The sequence below is a fragment of the Melospiza melodia genome, chromosome 6 (genome assembly GCF_035770615.1).
Source record: "Melospiza melodia melodia isolate bMelMel2 chromosome 6, bMelMel2.pri, whole genome shotgun sequence".
Taxonomy (NCBI): Eukaryota; Metazoa; Chordata; class Aves; order Passeriformes; family Passerellidae; genus Melospiza; species Melospiza melodia.
In genome coordinates this window covers 57,501,623-57,517,590 of record NC_086199.1, presented here as the reverse complement: position 1 = coordinate 57,517,590, position 15,968 = coordinate 57,501,623, and the positions used below count along the sequence as shown (strand labels likewise).

The 15,968-nt window shown below is 41.0% G+C and overlaps 1 protein-coding gene across 2 annotated transcripts in view; it reads right to left on the bottom strand.

The window, feature by feature from the left end:
* Positions 1 to 15,968, bottom strand: part of DENND5A (DENN domain containing 5A) — a 64,282-nt gene that overhangs the window by 36,658 nt on the left and 11,656 nt on the right. For both annotated transcript variants that reach the window (XM_063158492.1, XM_063158493.1), the window contains exons 2-5: positions 9,075 to 9,146; positions 8,366 to 8,475; positions 7,215 to 7,875; positions 652 to 839 (exon numbers count right to left, since the gene is read on the bottom strand). In XM_063158492.1, coding sequence (XP_063014562.1) covers positions 652 to 839; positions 7,215 to 7,875; positions 8,366 to 8,475; positions 9,075 to 9,146 — 1,031 coding nt within the window. The remainder of the gene's footprint in view (positions 1 to 651; positions 840 to 7,214; positions 7,876 to 8,365; positions 8,476 to 9,074; positions 9,147 to 15,968) is intronic.

The window sequence follows — 15,968 nt, the reverse complement described above, 5'->3', positions numbered from 1 at the left end:
GAAGCTGGCACTCTAGGAGAAAATCTGAAATGGTTTTGTGCACACACCTGGCAGGCTGGGTCCATGCAAAGCAACCCCAAGAGAGAGTCCAGGGCAGGGAAACCCAGCCTAAGCCCACACAGCAGGAACCAGCCCCGTGCTGATGCCAGCTGAGGTCTGCTCACTCACCACCACAACCTTTTGGCCACAGCTGGGGAATTCACACTGCGCTTCCCAGCATTACAAGGCTAATGTTTCCAGCACAAAAATGTTCTTTCATGCTCACTTCATGACTTATTTTCTCTTTAATTATCCAACCCAAACTTCTGTCATTCATATCAATAAATCCCCCCTCTAGCAAACCACCCATCAGTCCAAGCATACTCCCTGAACCTTACCATGAACTTAAGCTTCTTTGACCAATTTTCAGTACATCAGTTCCTGTAAAATTACAGTTGAATTCTATCAGAGCATACAATTTCAAAAGCAGGGCTTTATCTTTTTCATCAATTTTTTGTCAGCATCTCCAAGAAAAAAAGACCTACCCCAAATCAGAGCCAGCAAGAACTTGACAATGGCTGGTACAGTTAGCACTTGTGTTTTGGATCATTTCTCACCTCCCTCATAGTCATGGACAGTATTTAATCAATCAATCAATCAAACTCCTCTCACCTCTTGAGGAAGTTCCAGCTTAGACCTATCATCCAGTCCATTAGAGTGCAAGCCCATGAGGTAAGGGACAGGAGCATCTAGAAAATGAAGGAGGGATGCTGGAAGGATAGGAACATATACATGCTGCCACTGAAATGGAAACATTAGTGCTGTGATGGTCTCTGCCACTGTCATCAGCCTCTGATAATCTGAAAAACATCAAGAAAATTATTTTTTTTTTCACAAATACTTTTAAGTAAATGAATTTAAATTAAAGAAATGAGAAGTTACTTGAAAACAGAAACCACAAAACCCAGTGCTAGCTGAGTGGCATCATAATGAAAACCCAGACCTGCACACCCAGCACATTTTGCTGAAACAACAAAGAGAGCTCAACCCAAAGTAGGTCACTTTACAAGTCATATGGAAATGAGCAAACTAACCCTTAATGCATGCTAAGTCACTTTCTGCTACCTATACCAGGGTCACCAGGAGCACCAGTTTCAACACAGAAGCAATACTGTAATCAGCTAAGAAACACAGCAGAAATAATTTCTTTTCTCTCTGCTCAGGGCTTTCTATGGAAGCCTTGGATGCAACCCAAGGCATCTGGTATCTCTCAGATAAACATTTTTTCAAAGAGTGTTTAAATGTCCATAAAGCATGCTGTATAGCAGCCAAGCCAACAGTGTGACTGAAATAACTATGCAGAAAATGAAAAGGATCAGCTTTGTTTAGCCTTTGCAATGCACAACCAAAGGCTCAGTCCAATGCAAAAACAACTCATGTCCTCCTAGAACTTAGGAGCAGTGTTAAAATACCTGTGCAACACACAGAGATCTTTTCATGCAGCACTGGTGGCTACAGCAGTTCACAGTGCTGGGCAAACATTGCACCCTCCTCATCTGTAACTACAGAGTCATCTCCAAGGGTTTTTGAAATCCCATAAAGGGGGAGGCAGCACCAGATGTGTGTGCCAATACAGCTGCTGAAACATCCCAACAGCCTTCCAGCTGCCAGGCTGGAAAGGGTATGAAACACTCACACAACTAGGGCAATTCCTGCCTTCTGCCAGGCTATAAATACAGCACTAACTGGAGACACAGGATGCCTTTTCATGAGACTGCACCAACATCCAATTCCAGCCAGGAAAGGGGAGGGAATACAAGCAAGATAAAAAGTCAGTAACCTTGATATCTGAGTATTAAGGTGTGGGGGATGCCTGTCTTCTCCTTTCACAGAACTACAGACACTGTGAAACTGAAAAAGACCCTTGAATGGGCAGGCTCAGGTGCTGAGGTTTCTGAAGCTGTTGCACACTGTCACAGAGGGCAGATGGAAACTGTAAGAATAGTATTTTTCTAAACACTCTGGAGAAAAATTAAGCTTAACTGTGCACTTCCCAAACTGATGGCTTTGATTCTATCTTTTAGCCAACCTCTGCTCAAGACTTCAGACAGCAGGGGAAAAAAAAGGCCAAGAAATTCAGTTCTTGGCATTCATGACTTATTTTGTCTGGGGAAAAAGTTGCAGAGTTTGGGGTTTGCAAAGAGCCCCACAACCTAAGAGGAACTCAGCACAGGTTTTGCTAACATCACCCATAATTCTGCAACTTAGGTTTTTAATTTTTAATTTTCACATCAAGTAGTGGTGGTAGAAAAGGTTATTGATGGAGCTACCTGTCACTGCCTCAGAGCAGACCTGCCATGAAGGATCCTTCAACCAGAACAGATGAGAACAACTTAAACAGGTTAAAGTTTTTGCCAAAAGCTGATTTGGACTGAAATACCAATGAACACCACAGCAACACTCCCCTACTCTGCCAGGACACCAGCCTCTGCCTGCACACCTACATATTGGATTGCAGCTTTAATCACAGCCTGACTGCAAAGAAGTGATGAATTAATGATAAGCTTTGGGAAGAGGAAGATTCTATTCCATCCCCTATTTTCTTCAGTTTTTAAAGGACCTTTAAATGCAGCCATAGATACACAAACATTGCAGCTGGTTTGTATTCAGCTTGTTTATCTGGAAGTACAAGTCTTAAAATAGAAACAGTGTTTTCCTACTACACACAACCCCTGTCTGATCCTGGTGGATAATTTAAATACAACCTCTCCCTCTGTCATTAGGCTAACTTTAGTATCAGCCTTCCACATTAATTATAAAGTAACATCAATAGGTCAGAATTTCTATCCAGTGGGCAGCCACCTCCTGCCAGGGAGCTCTCTGCAGAAGCAGCTCTGATCCTGGATATTCACAAGGCTTGACCCATTCCCAAAGATTTGGCCTGCCCAGCTGCAGCCTGCAAGTAACAGTGACTGCATTCTGCTACTGGCAAAAGGCAAGGACAAGGGCAAGAAGCATGAAAATATAAACCAAAATAACTCCTATGTTTTCATAAGCTATACCTACTCAGAGAGGGTATGGAGGGAGTTTTGGGTTTAAAGAAGCAAGCAGCACAGTTCTTGTACCCAAGAATTACAGTAGATTTAAAAATAACAACAACAAAAAGATTAAAAGAGTGAAGAAGTGTTTCAGCAGTGCTGTTACTCTTGTCCTTGAAATCAGATTTGCTTTTTCTGGTGTCAATGACATGATCTTTTGGCCTAGTATTGTACACAAGCACTGGTAGGGAAATAATGACATATGACTAGGGCACTGTTAGATGGGAAATGCTTAACTGATCACTGGGCAAGGAAAATAAAATCCACTACTTTTTTAATATGGCCACTTAAGAACACAGAAAAAGCATGATTTGTTATTCTAACCAACTGCTGTAAATAAAATACATTATCTCCTAAAGTGTGTATGAGAAGCTACACAATAATATTTATGTGTAGAAGATTTAAAAAATAAAAAATAAATAGAGAGGTCCTGTGCCTGGAAAAAGAGGAACAGGATGGGAAGAAGCTGGCAGCTTTAAGAACCATAATTCCACCTCCCCATTTTCACATTCTACCAGAGAGAAGTCTGTCAAGTACCCACAGAAATCCTCTGACTCAGCCAAATTCAAAACAATTATACCATCACATTTTGGAACATTTTTTCCTTTTAATCTTCCTACTTCCTGGATCACAATGGAATACTGCTGTATTTGTCAAGTAACTCACAAGTCACCTCAAAAGCCCTGTAGCTGCAGTAAGAGCCAGCTGTGGTTAGCAGAAGCAGTGGGGTGCAGCATCTCCTGTTGTGAGATTAGTCAAGCAAGTCAAGCAACAAGGTTCCTAAACCACTGGAGGCATAACCAGAGTGTCCGATGTAAGAGATCAGAGCTAAGCAGCAGAGTAATACTGCAAAGACATTAAACTAATACTCCAGGATGAACATAATTTTAAACTAATGAAAAACTGTCCTAGAGCACAGTCTGTGGCAGCAGTGCATTACATTTCTCCTTTTTTTGTTTCTAGCTGTTTAGAAAAATTACCTCCAAGCAGATTTCACAGCTGTCTCAACTCAGTACACACTTTTCAGAAGAGCTCTAGGTGCTCTCTGAGATAAGGAATAAGTCTATTTCACAGTTACAAGAGCAACATAAATTGCAGGAATGCAAACCAGCTCCCACAGAACATCTGGCAAGGGCACTTCCCACAGGCCTCCAGCACCACTGGCTCTTCCAGAGTTCCTCAGCACTTGCAGCATCCTCAAATTCCTCCCTCTCTGGCACTTTTCCAAATGTTGGACAGGTCTCTCAACAGGACAATCCAACTGAGGCATTCATTCCCCACACTTGGCTTACAGCAATCCAAAATACACAAGGCTGTGCCAACATAGTGGGACAAAAGAAGAATTTCCAGAAGCATCAAGTCAGAAACATGTCAAAGGAATCTTAAACCAAAACACTTCCTCTGCCAAGTGAAGTTACTCCTACTCCAAGGACTGACTGAAACTTAAAACACTAAAATAATTTGTTTCCAAAAGAACTGCACTTGGCAACAAATTCATAGAGACATATAATTATGAAAAGGTTTGGGTTGAAAGGGACCTCAAGATCATCTAGTTCCACCAGACCTCCAAGAGGTTTGGGGTTTGGTTTTTATTTTGGTGGTCTTTCGTTATTTTGTGTGTGTTTGGTTTAGGGGTATTTTTCCAAGTAAATCCTACAAATCTGCTGATCCTGACATGTACTATTCTAAATCTAAACCCATTCAGTGAGTATCACAGTCTTGCCTGACCTAGGAGAACAAGAAATTTCTCAGTCACCTCAGCTGTCTTGGGTTGAACAAACTCAAAGGACGTTTAAAAACTCAGTATTTGTATTCTGAAAGACAACCCAAACCTCACACTGATGTGCATGCAAGAACATGAAAAAGCCTTTACAAAAGTAAAGCAACTCCTGATTCCACTTAGAACTGAGTGCACAATCACCTGTACCTCCATTCAATATCTCCTGCTTTACAAACAGCAAAAAACAGATGTTACTCAACCATACTGAAGAAAGAGGAGAATACACTAGCACCATATTCCAGCTGAAAAGAACAACAGAGGCAAACAAACAAAAACTAAAGAAAACAGAACAAAAAAGCAGAGAGATTAAATCCCTCAGAAAGTGCTTAACAGAAGTTATGTTTCAAAAAACAAAACTACCTGCTATTACTGAGAAGGCACTGCTGCAGCCAGTTCACCAAACCTGAGGCTCAGAAGACAGCAAACAACTAAAAAAATTATTTTTCTACTGAAAGAAGACTTTTCAACCAAAAACTAAGGTGAGAACTTGACAGAGAGACAAGACACCTCCATAAAATGTACAGCACAGCCCAGCTGAGCCCAAGCTTGGAGTGAGGCAGAGAAAGAGTGGGCAGAAACTGTCCCAAGTGATCCCTCATCCCTCTGAACTCCAAATGGCTGAGCCTGCAAACAAGAAACTCAAGTGTTCCAGGGCTATTTTAAGCCTCTTTAATTTGCCACTGATCAGACACCTGGAAAGGGCCCAAGACAGAAAGCTGAACCTATTAAAAAGGCTTGGAAAGAGAAGCCAGAATCCAGCAGGCCAGCCCAGAGGTGAGCTGAGCTCCAGGCTGGAACAACAGAGCACTCACAAGGGGATGGCCTGGAGGGAGCTCCAGGAGCACTGCTCCCACCAGGTGATGGACATGGGGAGCTTCCAACCCTCCACAGGAACCTCAGACACCTCCACAGACACCACCACACCCTTCTTCATCAAGGGTGCTGATCTTGGAATCCTCCACTGGTATCCACAGAAGCTCTCCTTAAATATATCTCAAACATATCCATGCCTAATCCATTTCAGGGGAAACCATAAAGAAGCTTGTCTGCTAGACAAGTATTTCTAGATTTGCTATGAATTTGTTTTTTAAATCCAAGAGAGTAACCACTACACAATTCAGTAAGTTTTTTTGACTGCATCTGAATTACTGTGCAGTTTTTCTCTTGCAGTTCACAGTGTCTATAAAGTGATACAACTGAAATTTAACACAATGATGCCATTACAGACTTTTAATCACCCTGATTGTACACACAGAGCCATCCTTGGCTTTAGTCTATGCACAGATCTCAACACACTTAACACAAAATCTGTATTTCATGCTTGGAGAAGGCTGCTGTTAAATGTAGGTAATATTTTGTAAATAGTTACCATTTGTCTTCCACCTATTTCAAGGGAAGTAAACACTGAAAACAAATTTCAGTAAGACCATGGACTAGCCCTAAATTTGTCTTGGGATCTTTTAGGCTTCCTAACCACTGCTATAAAGTAGTGTTCAAATGCAGGCTGTGTGCTTAAACCACACCATTCTGAATGGGTGAGTCTGGACTAATGTTAGTCAGCTTGGGACCAAAAAGAAAAAGTACAGAAATTATCTTTTGGCATAATTCCACATAGTCTTAAAGTCATAGTGTTAAAGCAACAGGATGTGGAGTAAGAAGACCAGTATCCACAAATTTCAACACAGAAAACAGATACCACTCCCACACTACTCACTAATTGATAAACATGCTATTTCAGCTCAGTTGCTGCCCATCCTCTTCAAAGCAAGCTTTAGCTCTGTGCCTTCAGAGCTGTCACTGTTTCAAGGCCTTCATGGGGATTTGGGATTTGAGCTCAGTCAAAACTTTTTTCAGGTACTTCTCTTTCAAAGTAACAACTGAAATGTGACTTTGGGTACTCGAAGAGAAAACTGTATTTGCACGATTAACTCTTCTTCAGAACCAGGTATTTACAAAATTAACTGTGTATTGTTTCAGAATGCATGGCTAGCTCTGCAGAGATAGCAGGGAGTTCAGCTGAGCAGCTAGGCAGGAACATGGAAAAGGCAAACTGCTCTATCCAGGAGCACAGTTCCAGAGCCCACAATAAAGAGGTCAGTCAAACCACAAATAGAGGAGGTGATGTGAAAAGCCAGTTTTAAGTTTAGGTGTCTAACAGCAGGAGCCAATGCAACACTCTCCTTACAGTGCTTTTCTTTACCTGAAGACCTGCAGACAGATCAGCCAGACTGCAATAGCATGCTCATGCCACTTTAATGCAGCTATTCTGCTGTTTGTGGTGCTCTTAGCATTCAGGACACAGTAAGACCTGGTGCCAGTACAACTACAAGATAAGAAAACAAAACCCAAGTACTCACGCTGTGAATAAAGCAGTATCTGAAACTCCAAAAGGGCACAGGTAAAGAGTTGAACCACATTTTCTACTCCAAGCAATTCAAAAACTTCTTTAACAGGAAAATCAAACAATGGTAGTTCATTGGTGCTTGGCCTCTGGCAGATAATTGGTCCATAAACACCTGAAAACTTCAATGACCTTCCTGCTGGAGGAAGAGGAACCTCATAGAGAATATTGTAGATGTAGCTCTCTAAAGGTAGTGGCGGTGGCTGAGGCGAAGTCACTGCTTGGTGAAGCTGTTCCAGAACTTTCTTACAAGCTTTCATGAAAGACATTGGAGTAATCAGACAAATGCACTTGGAGACATAGAGAGTGTCTCTGCTGATGTCGTAGGAGTTAAACCGCTGCAGCTTTGAGACAGAGGTGCCATTGCAGTCCCCAGTGCTGCTGCAGCTCTCCTTGTCATTGGAGGGAGGGCTGTGAAGAATGTCATATTCAGCATTGTGCATGTGGTACAGGGTCTGCATTGCACTGCAGATCTGCTTGCTAGTGACCTCCTCAAAAAACGTGAGAGAAAATCCAAATGTCCGCGAGCCATCTTCACGAGTGATAATGAAAGAGTGGAACTGAGGTTCTCTGCAATCTGCTTGTGTCTTGAAAGCAAGCCCTTTAGGCATACACAGCTACAAAAAAGGGGAAGGAGAGACAAAATCCATTAAAAAACACTTTTCCCTCCCCCTGCCTGCAGAAGCATTGGTGAAAATGGGATTTAAAATCCACAGGCTGCCATCACATCTCACTTTAAATTCTATTAAGTGTTACATTTCTGCACAATACAGTGATATGGGTCTAAATCAGAAAAACAAAAGGAATGTATCAAAAGGGCTGCATGCAATTTCTATTGAAACTTATTACTACTTTGTTACCAGCCTCATATTTTTAGGAATAAAATAATAAAATTCAAACACATATAAAGGAAAGTACTTTTCTGGTCACCAAGACCAGAAACCTGAGAGAGAAAACTACTATATTTTATCTAAATTAAGATACACCACATTCCATTAAATGGAAAAATCATGCACAAAAAAGGATTTATTAACTGCAGACTAATTTATTTCTCTACTAATTCTCTAGAAGTAACAAAAAAACCAAAAGCCATGAAGTGATACTGACCATTCCCACTGCATCCTGGTCAAAAGGGTTCCATTCAACATTCTCAGGATAGCGAGCAAGAACTTTGGATTTAAATGTGCGTCTTAACGGAGTCTGCTCAAAGTTTTCCCCTGCAGATGAAAGAAAAACACACAAGTAAATATTTCATTCCCTTTTTGAGCAAAAACAAGGCCAAAAAGCAGGACATCAGCAGGTAGACTCGAGGGTAAGTGAATTAAGGACACATTCCTTTTAAGAGAAACAGAAAATGCAGACAGCTGGTTAGCATATAGTCAGACTGCAGATATTAGCAAGGATTAGCTTTGTAACATTTCTGTGTCACTGAGTATCTGTGCTTTTCCTTAAGTGTGGCAATCTTGAGATTGTGGTCATGACAGCAATTCTCTAAGCCACTCTCCAGATATTTCAGATTCTTGTTAAAACACAGCGAAAGCTTCAGTTTCAGTGCAATGTTGTTATTGAAGAAAAGCACAAATAGACAAAATGCAAAGATGATGCAACTTTTAGATAGACATACAAGTGACATCATGAGATCTCTTAATTTCATTTTCAAGACTCAGGAAAAAAGATAACCACCATCTATTGCAAGAAGTTAGCTGTGAAGGAAGAGGCTAGAAGGTTAGAAGGTCAAGAACCACATAAACGTCCATGAAGAAAGAGTATTAGATGAACAAAGTGCTTTTTTTTTGCCCCACACTTTTTCCTTTACCTTCTGTTGCACTTGAAATGAAACGGCTGCCACCATCTCGGGTTTTAGAGGCCTGTATATACTGGCATAAAGCTAAATAACAAATAAAAACAACACTGCATTATACATTTCATACTGTTGCTTGTGATCCCGTCACTAAAACACACCAGAAATAACATGTAAATATCCAGAATTAGCATGCAGGACAGGCTACTCCCCTAATATGCTTTTTCTACATACATAACTTACACAAATTTCTCATTTTACCAACAAATTTCTAGAAGGAGATGATCAGTATGTAAGAAAATCTCACTGTTCCTGTACACACAGCCAGAACACTGATGCAGGAGGAACAAGCTGCTTGTGAAACTAAAGTTTCACATTTTAACTACAAAATATTCCCAAAGAGAAGATGATGAAACTGACCCCAAGGACAAGATCATTTCAAGGCCTTTAGAATTGTGTGAATTTAAGTGGCATGGTCCAACTTCCCACAGGTGCTATCCATACACTAGATTGGCTGAAAGCCTTGTGTGGAAGCTCTGAACTTTCCTCTAGGGCAATGACAGCCCATTGTGATAGCACAGAACTTTCTGCAGTAAATACTCTGAGTGTGAGCAGTTGCTTTAAAAAAACAAAAATGTACAACTGTGTATCTTAAAATAAGCTTAGCTATATTACTAGAATGCAATTAGCTAAATGAGCATGCAGCTGTTGACAGCTGCACTAACAATCAGGCACAATTGCATGAAATCATATGCTTTAAATAAATGGAACTATTTCGGCAACACCTGCAAAAGAGAAAACACACTCCAAATCCTCTCTTATTTTCTTACATGCAGCAATTACAAGGCAATAGAAATTGATTTCAGAATTGGTTGGGTTTGTTTTGTATGTCTAGAGTAATATTTAAAGTTCAATTTCAAAGCCAAGTTAGAATCTTTATTTGGCACAACACTTAGTTGCAGTAAGTAGCCATAGACAGAGATCTTGCAGCACTGTCTCTGCACAATACAGAACCCAACACACACATTACACCAAAGCAAACAGAATTTCCAGTGAATGCTTAACAAGTCCTTTGACAGCTGAGAAGCCTGGTAACTGTGGATTTTCTTTAAGTCTTAAATACTATCTCAGACAGGGAACTTACCCTGAATCAGGACCTAGGACAGGTCTCACAATACCCAAAATATTCACATCTATTTTGTTAATTCTCTGGGTTTTAGCATGAAATTGAAGGAGGCATTGTTTTCATTATTTGTCTGAAAAATCAACAGCTCAGCTAATTTTCATAAAAACCACACAGCTACATTATTTATTAATCTGTTCAACCATATCATTCAATAATATCATTGTTCAGAAAGAAAAAAAAAGCGTATTTGGGAAAATCTGAAACCTGCAGAGAGAGGAATAGTTAGGAATAACCAGGACACCACTGAAATATAACCATCTTATGAAAGAGTAGAGCTAAAGACAGAAACGATAACAGCATCTCCACAGCTAACACAACCATAAAAGATGAAAATAAACATTTAAAGAAACTTCCAGTCTCCCAGAAAGAAAAACGGACATAATGCCACAACTCTACTGACACAAACATCCACTCAAGTGAAGTCAGTCCTCTGTAAAAAGCTTTTAAAAGTATGTCAGGAGATTTAACACACCTACTGTTTTCTATATTTACATCTGTGCAGATGATGTAATGTCAACTTTTAGATAATTGAGGAAAAACCTCAGACATGTACTAAGCTGTTTTGTTCTTTGGCTGTTTTTTTTTTTTATCTTCCACATACGTCGAGGAGAGAAAATACACGAAGGCCAAATTTTCTCCTGAACTTGGAAACCACACAGCACAAACACTGAGTTCACCTATGTGCAAGGATATACATTTTGAAATTAAAAAGGAAGATCTGTGATTCAAAGACCTTTTCATTAAGAGTAGTAACACTGCAAAATACATGATGCTGCATGATTAAAAAAAAGCCCAAACGCTAACAAACACCGAATGGATGTTCACCTATTTAAAGAAGCCTTGCACCATCTCCTCCCAAGAGACATTCTCACCAACACACTCTTAAATTTTTTAGAGCTGGAGTCTGGCTGTAATTTAATGAAAGAACCAAAATTGATTTCTGGAAACCACTGAGTCCTGATTCAGACAGAAACATAAGGAACCCTGTCAGGCCTTGCTGCCATCCATCAAGGCACTCAGCTGTTGTACAGACACTGCTGCTGCCACAGTGCCCCAGCAGCACCTTCCTCTCCTCTCTCCTCTCCAGGGATGCTGCTGCCAGCTCTGCAGGACGCTCCTCTGCCCTTCCACAGCAGCACAGTCTCCCATCCCCAGGCAGCTCTTTTGGGAGAGCCTTCACGCTTGGAATATCACAAACTCCCTGGACCATGCTGACTCCCAAAGATCCTGGTTCAAACAAGCAGGGAATGTCAAGGGACAGCTCAGCAACGCTGGAAAGTTCAGCCCAGGCGATCTGTGCAAGCCCAGGACACTGGACACTGTTTTCCTGCCATTACGAGTAAAGGGAACCTGAGCACCTCTATTTCCTTTTCCTGAGCTCCCCCTTCTCTCCTCTCCAGTGATTGTCACTAGACAGCCATCAGCAGTGGGGAGGGGGAAAATCCACAAACAATATTTACTTACATCCAGAGGCAAAAAGCAATTAACCCTAAATTTCTACATTTATGATCAGCCTCAAACAGAGACACCCTGCTACAGCAAAGCACCAACTGCAGCACATCTCCAGCAGCAAAAATAACTCAAGGTTTCAAGATCTGTCTCTGTGTGAATTACAGAGTGACAGAATTAAAAGGATATTCTGAGCTGGAAGGGACCCACAAGGATCATTGAGTCCAACTCTTAAGTAACAGGAATCAAGCCACAGCCTTCATGTTATTAGCACCATGCTCTAACCAACTGAGATAATCTTGGTTTCCTTCAGTTAGTTGATTAATTCAGGAATAACTGAAACGGTTTTGATAAAGAGAGTGAAGAGCAATTTTAGCAAATGCAAGAGACCACCAACCCACCAGCAGAAATGGACAGTTGTATTCTGCAACTAAGAAAATGAAGGCATAAGAGGAAATAAAACTGATAAACATATGATGTATGCCATAAGTTGAGATAGAGCAAGTTCCCACACTTAACAAGCATCAAAGGACTGCTATCCTCATATCATGTTTTTCACATGGTTTCTCTCCCTTAGCAGAAGTAATAGCTAGAAAGTACTTTCCTTATCCAAGTAATAGTAAAGAGTTCCTTAGAAATTATTTATCTAAAAATAATTTCTTTCTTTTATACACATTCCACGCAAAAGGAAAATTTGGGGGATTTTTAATTGAACATAGTATTTCCTGCTGAAGACTACAGAGGTCTTTCAAACACCATTGATGTTCTCCACATACACATTTACCCCTCAGGTGTTTGTTATATCAGAGGAAAAGCTCTACAAAAATCAAGATGCAAAATGTCCCACACACTGCAGAGTTGCAACTACCTTGGACTTAAATCAGAACCAATGATGAAACAGCTACAACTATAAGATTATTTGTCAAGAAATGTCAAACAACATATGAAATCCACAAACACCCAGCAATACTTCAGGAAGTTTCAGGCGAACATCAAACCTTCAAAACAGTAAGAATCCCACTGCATTTTGCAATGTAAACAATAACATGAAAGCATAGAGAAATATAATTTAACCAGACTCAATACAAATCCACAAGCACCACTTTAGTGCAGCCGTGACACTGCACCCAGCAGGGGAATGACAGTGACACAGAGCATCTCAGAATTTGTCATTGGAAAAAAAAACACTCCCTGTGTCATTCCACTCAAAATAGGATCAGTGAAACAACATGGATTAAAAATAAACAAATAGAGAATAAAGAAAGGGTTAACAAAGATTAACATTTCACTAATCCAGTACAGTCACACAAACAGCTTAATTAGCTCATGGTGATTCCCCAAAACAGGAGGGAAGCAGAAAGTCAAGCACAGACACAGGGGCTGTGAAACTGGTGAGCTGGAGAAAACACGTGCTGGAGCTCTAACACCTGCTGGCTCCTGAAGCCAGCCCTCTCTCCTCCTGAGGCCCAGCTCAATACCTGCTGGCTCCTGCCATGCCAGGCAATAAATAGGTTTTTCAACACCAGCAACCATCACCAGCTCTGGTGATGCCCTTTGCTTCCTCTCCCATTTTTCACACACTTTACCAACCCTGCCCATTAAACATGATCGATCCCTGCTGTCCTGGAGATGGCTGAGCACCTGCCTGCCCTGGGGTGGTGGTGAATAATTCCTCTTTTGCTTTACCTATTAAGCTGTTTTTATCCTGACCTGAGAGTTTTCCCAGTTTCAGATTTCTGATTGCCTCACCCACTCCTCAGGAGGGGAGTGAGAGGCTGTGTGGGGCTGGCTGAAACCACACCACCATGTAATTTGAGAAGACATGCATGAAAGACTTAAGTTATTGGAGGCAGCTTGCTTATCAAAGGGGAGGTCACCAGCTAGACATAGCCTCTGAGGAAGTCTCCTTGGCTGAGGGGTGTCCAGGATTGCAGGTTTGGCCTGGCTCCTCCTGGGCAGGCGGAGCTCAGCTGAGAGCAGGCTCAGACCACAGAGGGGGGCACTCAGCACCAACAGGATTAAATCCCACATCCGAGGCTGGTAATTCTCCAACACCTCCCTCTCACATCTTTTCAGCAAACTGAACCTGATGGATTGAGTTGCGTGCATAAAGCAAACTACAAACCTGCTCAGGATGACCAGAGAGTTGAAACACATTACATTTATTTGGAAGATCCAGCTCAAACAGCCCAGCTCCCCTTTTCACAGCAGCTCACACCACTGCTCTAACAGCCACCTAATGCTGTTTGCAATGTATGGAACCATGATGGGCTTTCAGTTTCAACTTCATTTGCACCACCTGAAATTATGCTGGCCTACATATCTGTAATTTGGACTTTGTAATTGCCAGCACATTAGAGCAGCTAATGCATGCACTGCAAGTATCCTACGCTGAACTAACAAGTACACCTAATTTTATCAGCCCCTTCCTGAGTCACCTAACACTGAACATGAGCCACACCACCAAAGAGATCTGTGGGGTATGCTGGAAACCTCCCTGGCTCTCATTTTCATGCTGCTCCCCCTTCTCACCTGCGTTACTTCTCTTGCTGCTCCACCTGTGAGCAGTGGACAGCAGTGTCTGTGTTTGATCTGACGAGAATTAGGACTTACAAACTCATGGAGCCTCCAGCCTAGGCAGGACAGCATTGCTTTGGAAGTCTCATGCATCACTCTGCATGAAGCTGTCCATACCAATGGATATGACTTTTTTGTGAGATTATAACAAGGGGGGGAAAAGTTCTATAAACTAAAATTAAAACATTCAATTCAAAACCTGCAAATGCCATCTACCAAGCTTTCCTCAGCTTTGAGCGGGAATAAAAAGAATGAACTCAGAAGGTCTAATTTTAGCTCTTTCCTGATTTGCCCAGAGAAAAATATGATTCACTGCCTTCTGTATTCCTCTTCAGGAAAAGAAAGGAGGGGAAAAAGGGTCTTCCCAATACAGTAATAAGAAAAATGGTTAGGTTATACAACTTGCAGATTCACCTACTTGTGACCTTGCATAGATGTAACGTTTCCACATACATTGCTTACAAATTTCTAATGCACATTTCCAAGAAAACTTGTACATGATTCTAACAATTCAAATTTCCCTGCTGACTAGCTTGCTTCTTTGTAAGAATGTTTTTAACCCTGCATTTTTTGTCTTCAATATCTCAAATCGTTCTCTGTAAATCCTACACGGCCATGAAAAGTTTTCATTTACATAATAGAACAGTGGCTTAAGTTGTCCTTAATGAGAAAGGAAAAACTTGTTAAAAAAAAAGCCAAGGATACTTTGCAAATAAAGCCTTTTTTAAACAGTCATGGCCTTTTGAACATGCTGTCAATTCACCATTTGGCTTTAATATTTACAAAGTGACTGCAGTGCTGCAACTCTAAAACGTATGCAAGACTAAGAACTGTATAGGAACTTCTCCCTGCATCTCATCTAGGAAAAACATCTTTGAGCAGCTATCTCAGATGTAGACCAGCTCAATTTTCCCTCTATGACAACAGAGAGCAAGTCAGAATAGGTTAGCCTAGTTACCAGAAAAAGTGCCCCAAAAACAAACTAAATGGTGGTGGCAATACTGATTTTAAGGCATCATTAATACTGCCACCTTTGTTTGCTCACTGAGTCCACTCATCTGCTCAAAATAATTACAGAACAAAGATCCAGAAAGCTTGACTGGTTCTGATTAAGTGGTTTGCTGCTTCTACCCAGACAGGCAGCTTCTTTCTTTAAATTCCTGTGATACAGCCTGCTATTAATTCAATTCATTCCGTCTCAGTGTACATTTATTGTATACATGACATCTTCAAATAAAAAATTCTTAGATAGCATGCAATTAAAACATTAACTTTATATTTTCCACATAAAGACACTTACTGGGATCTTTTAGCATACAGAGACTCTATCAATTTCTGCTGTCACTAAAATGAATGTCTTGAAATAAATATAAAACAGCTTCAACATGAAACAGTCATATTGCTGTAATTAATAAATGAATAAGAACAGTGAAAATTTGTACCAGCAACAGAAACTATGAGCCATGCACTTAGGGAGGCTTTCCTGTACTACTCAGCACAGAGAATCCAGAGAAAATGGATTTAGAGAAGACCCTACAGACCCTATAACCACACCCTTGAGCTCTGCACTTTCTGCCCCACAGCTCAAAGGATCTGGGAGTGGTGGGAACCCTCCAAGTCCTGCAGGGTGGGGCCATGTCTGTCTGACCATGACAGACAAACAGCAGAGGTTTGCACACATGAGGGCTGCAAGGCAA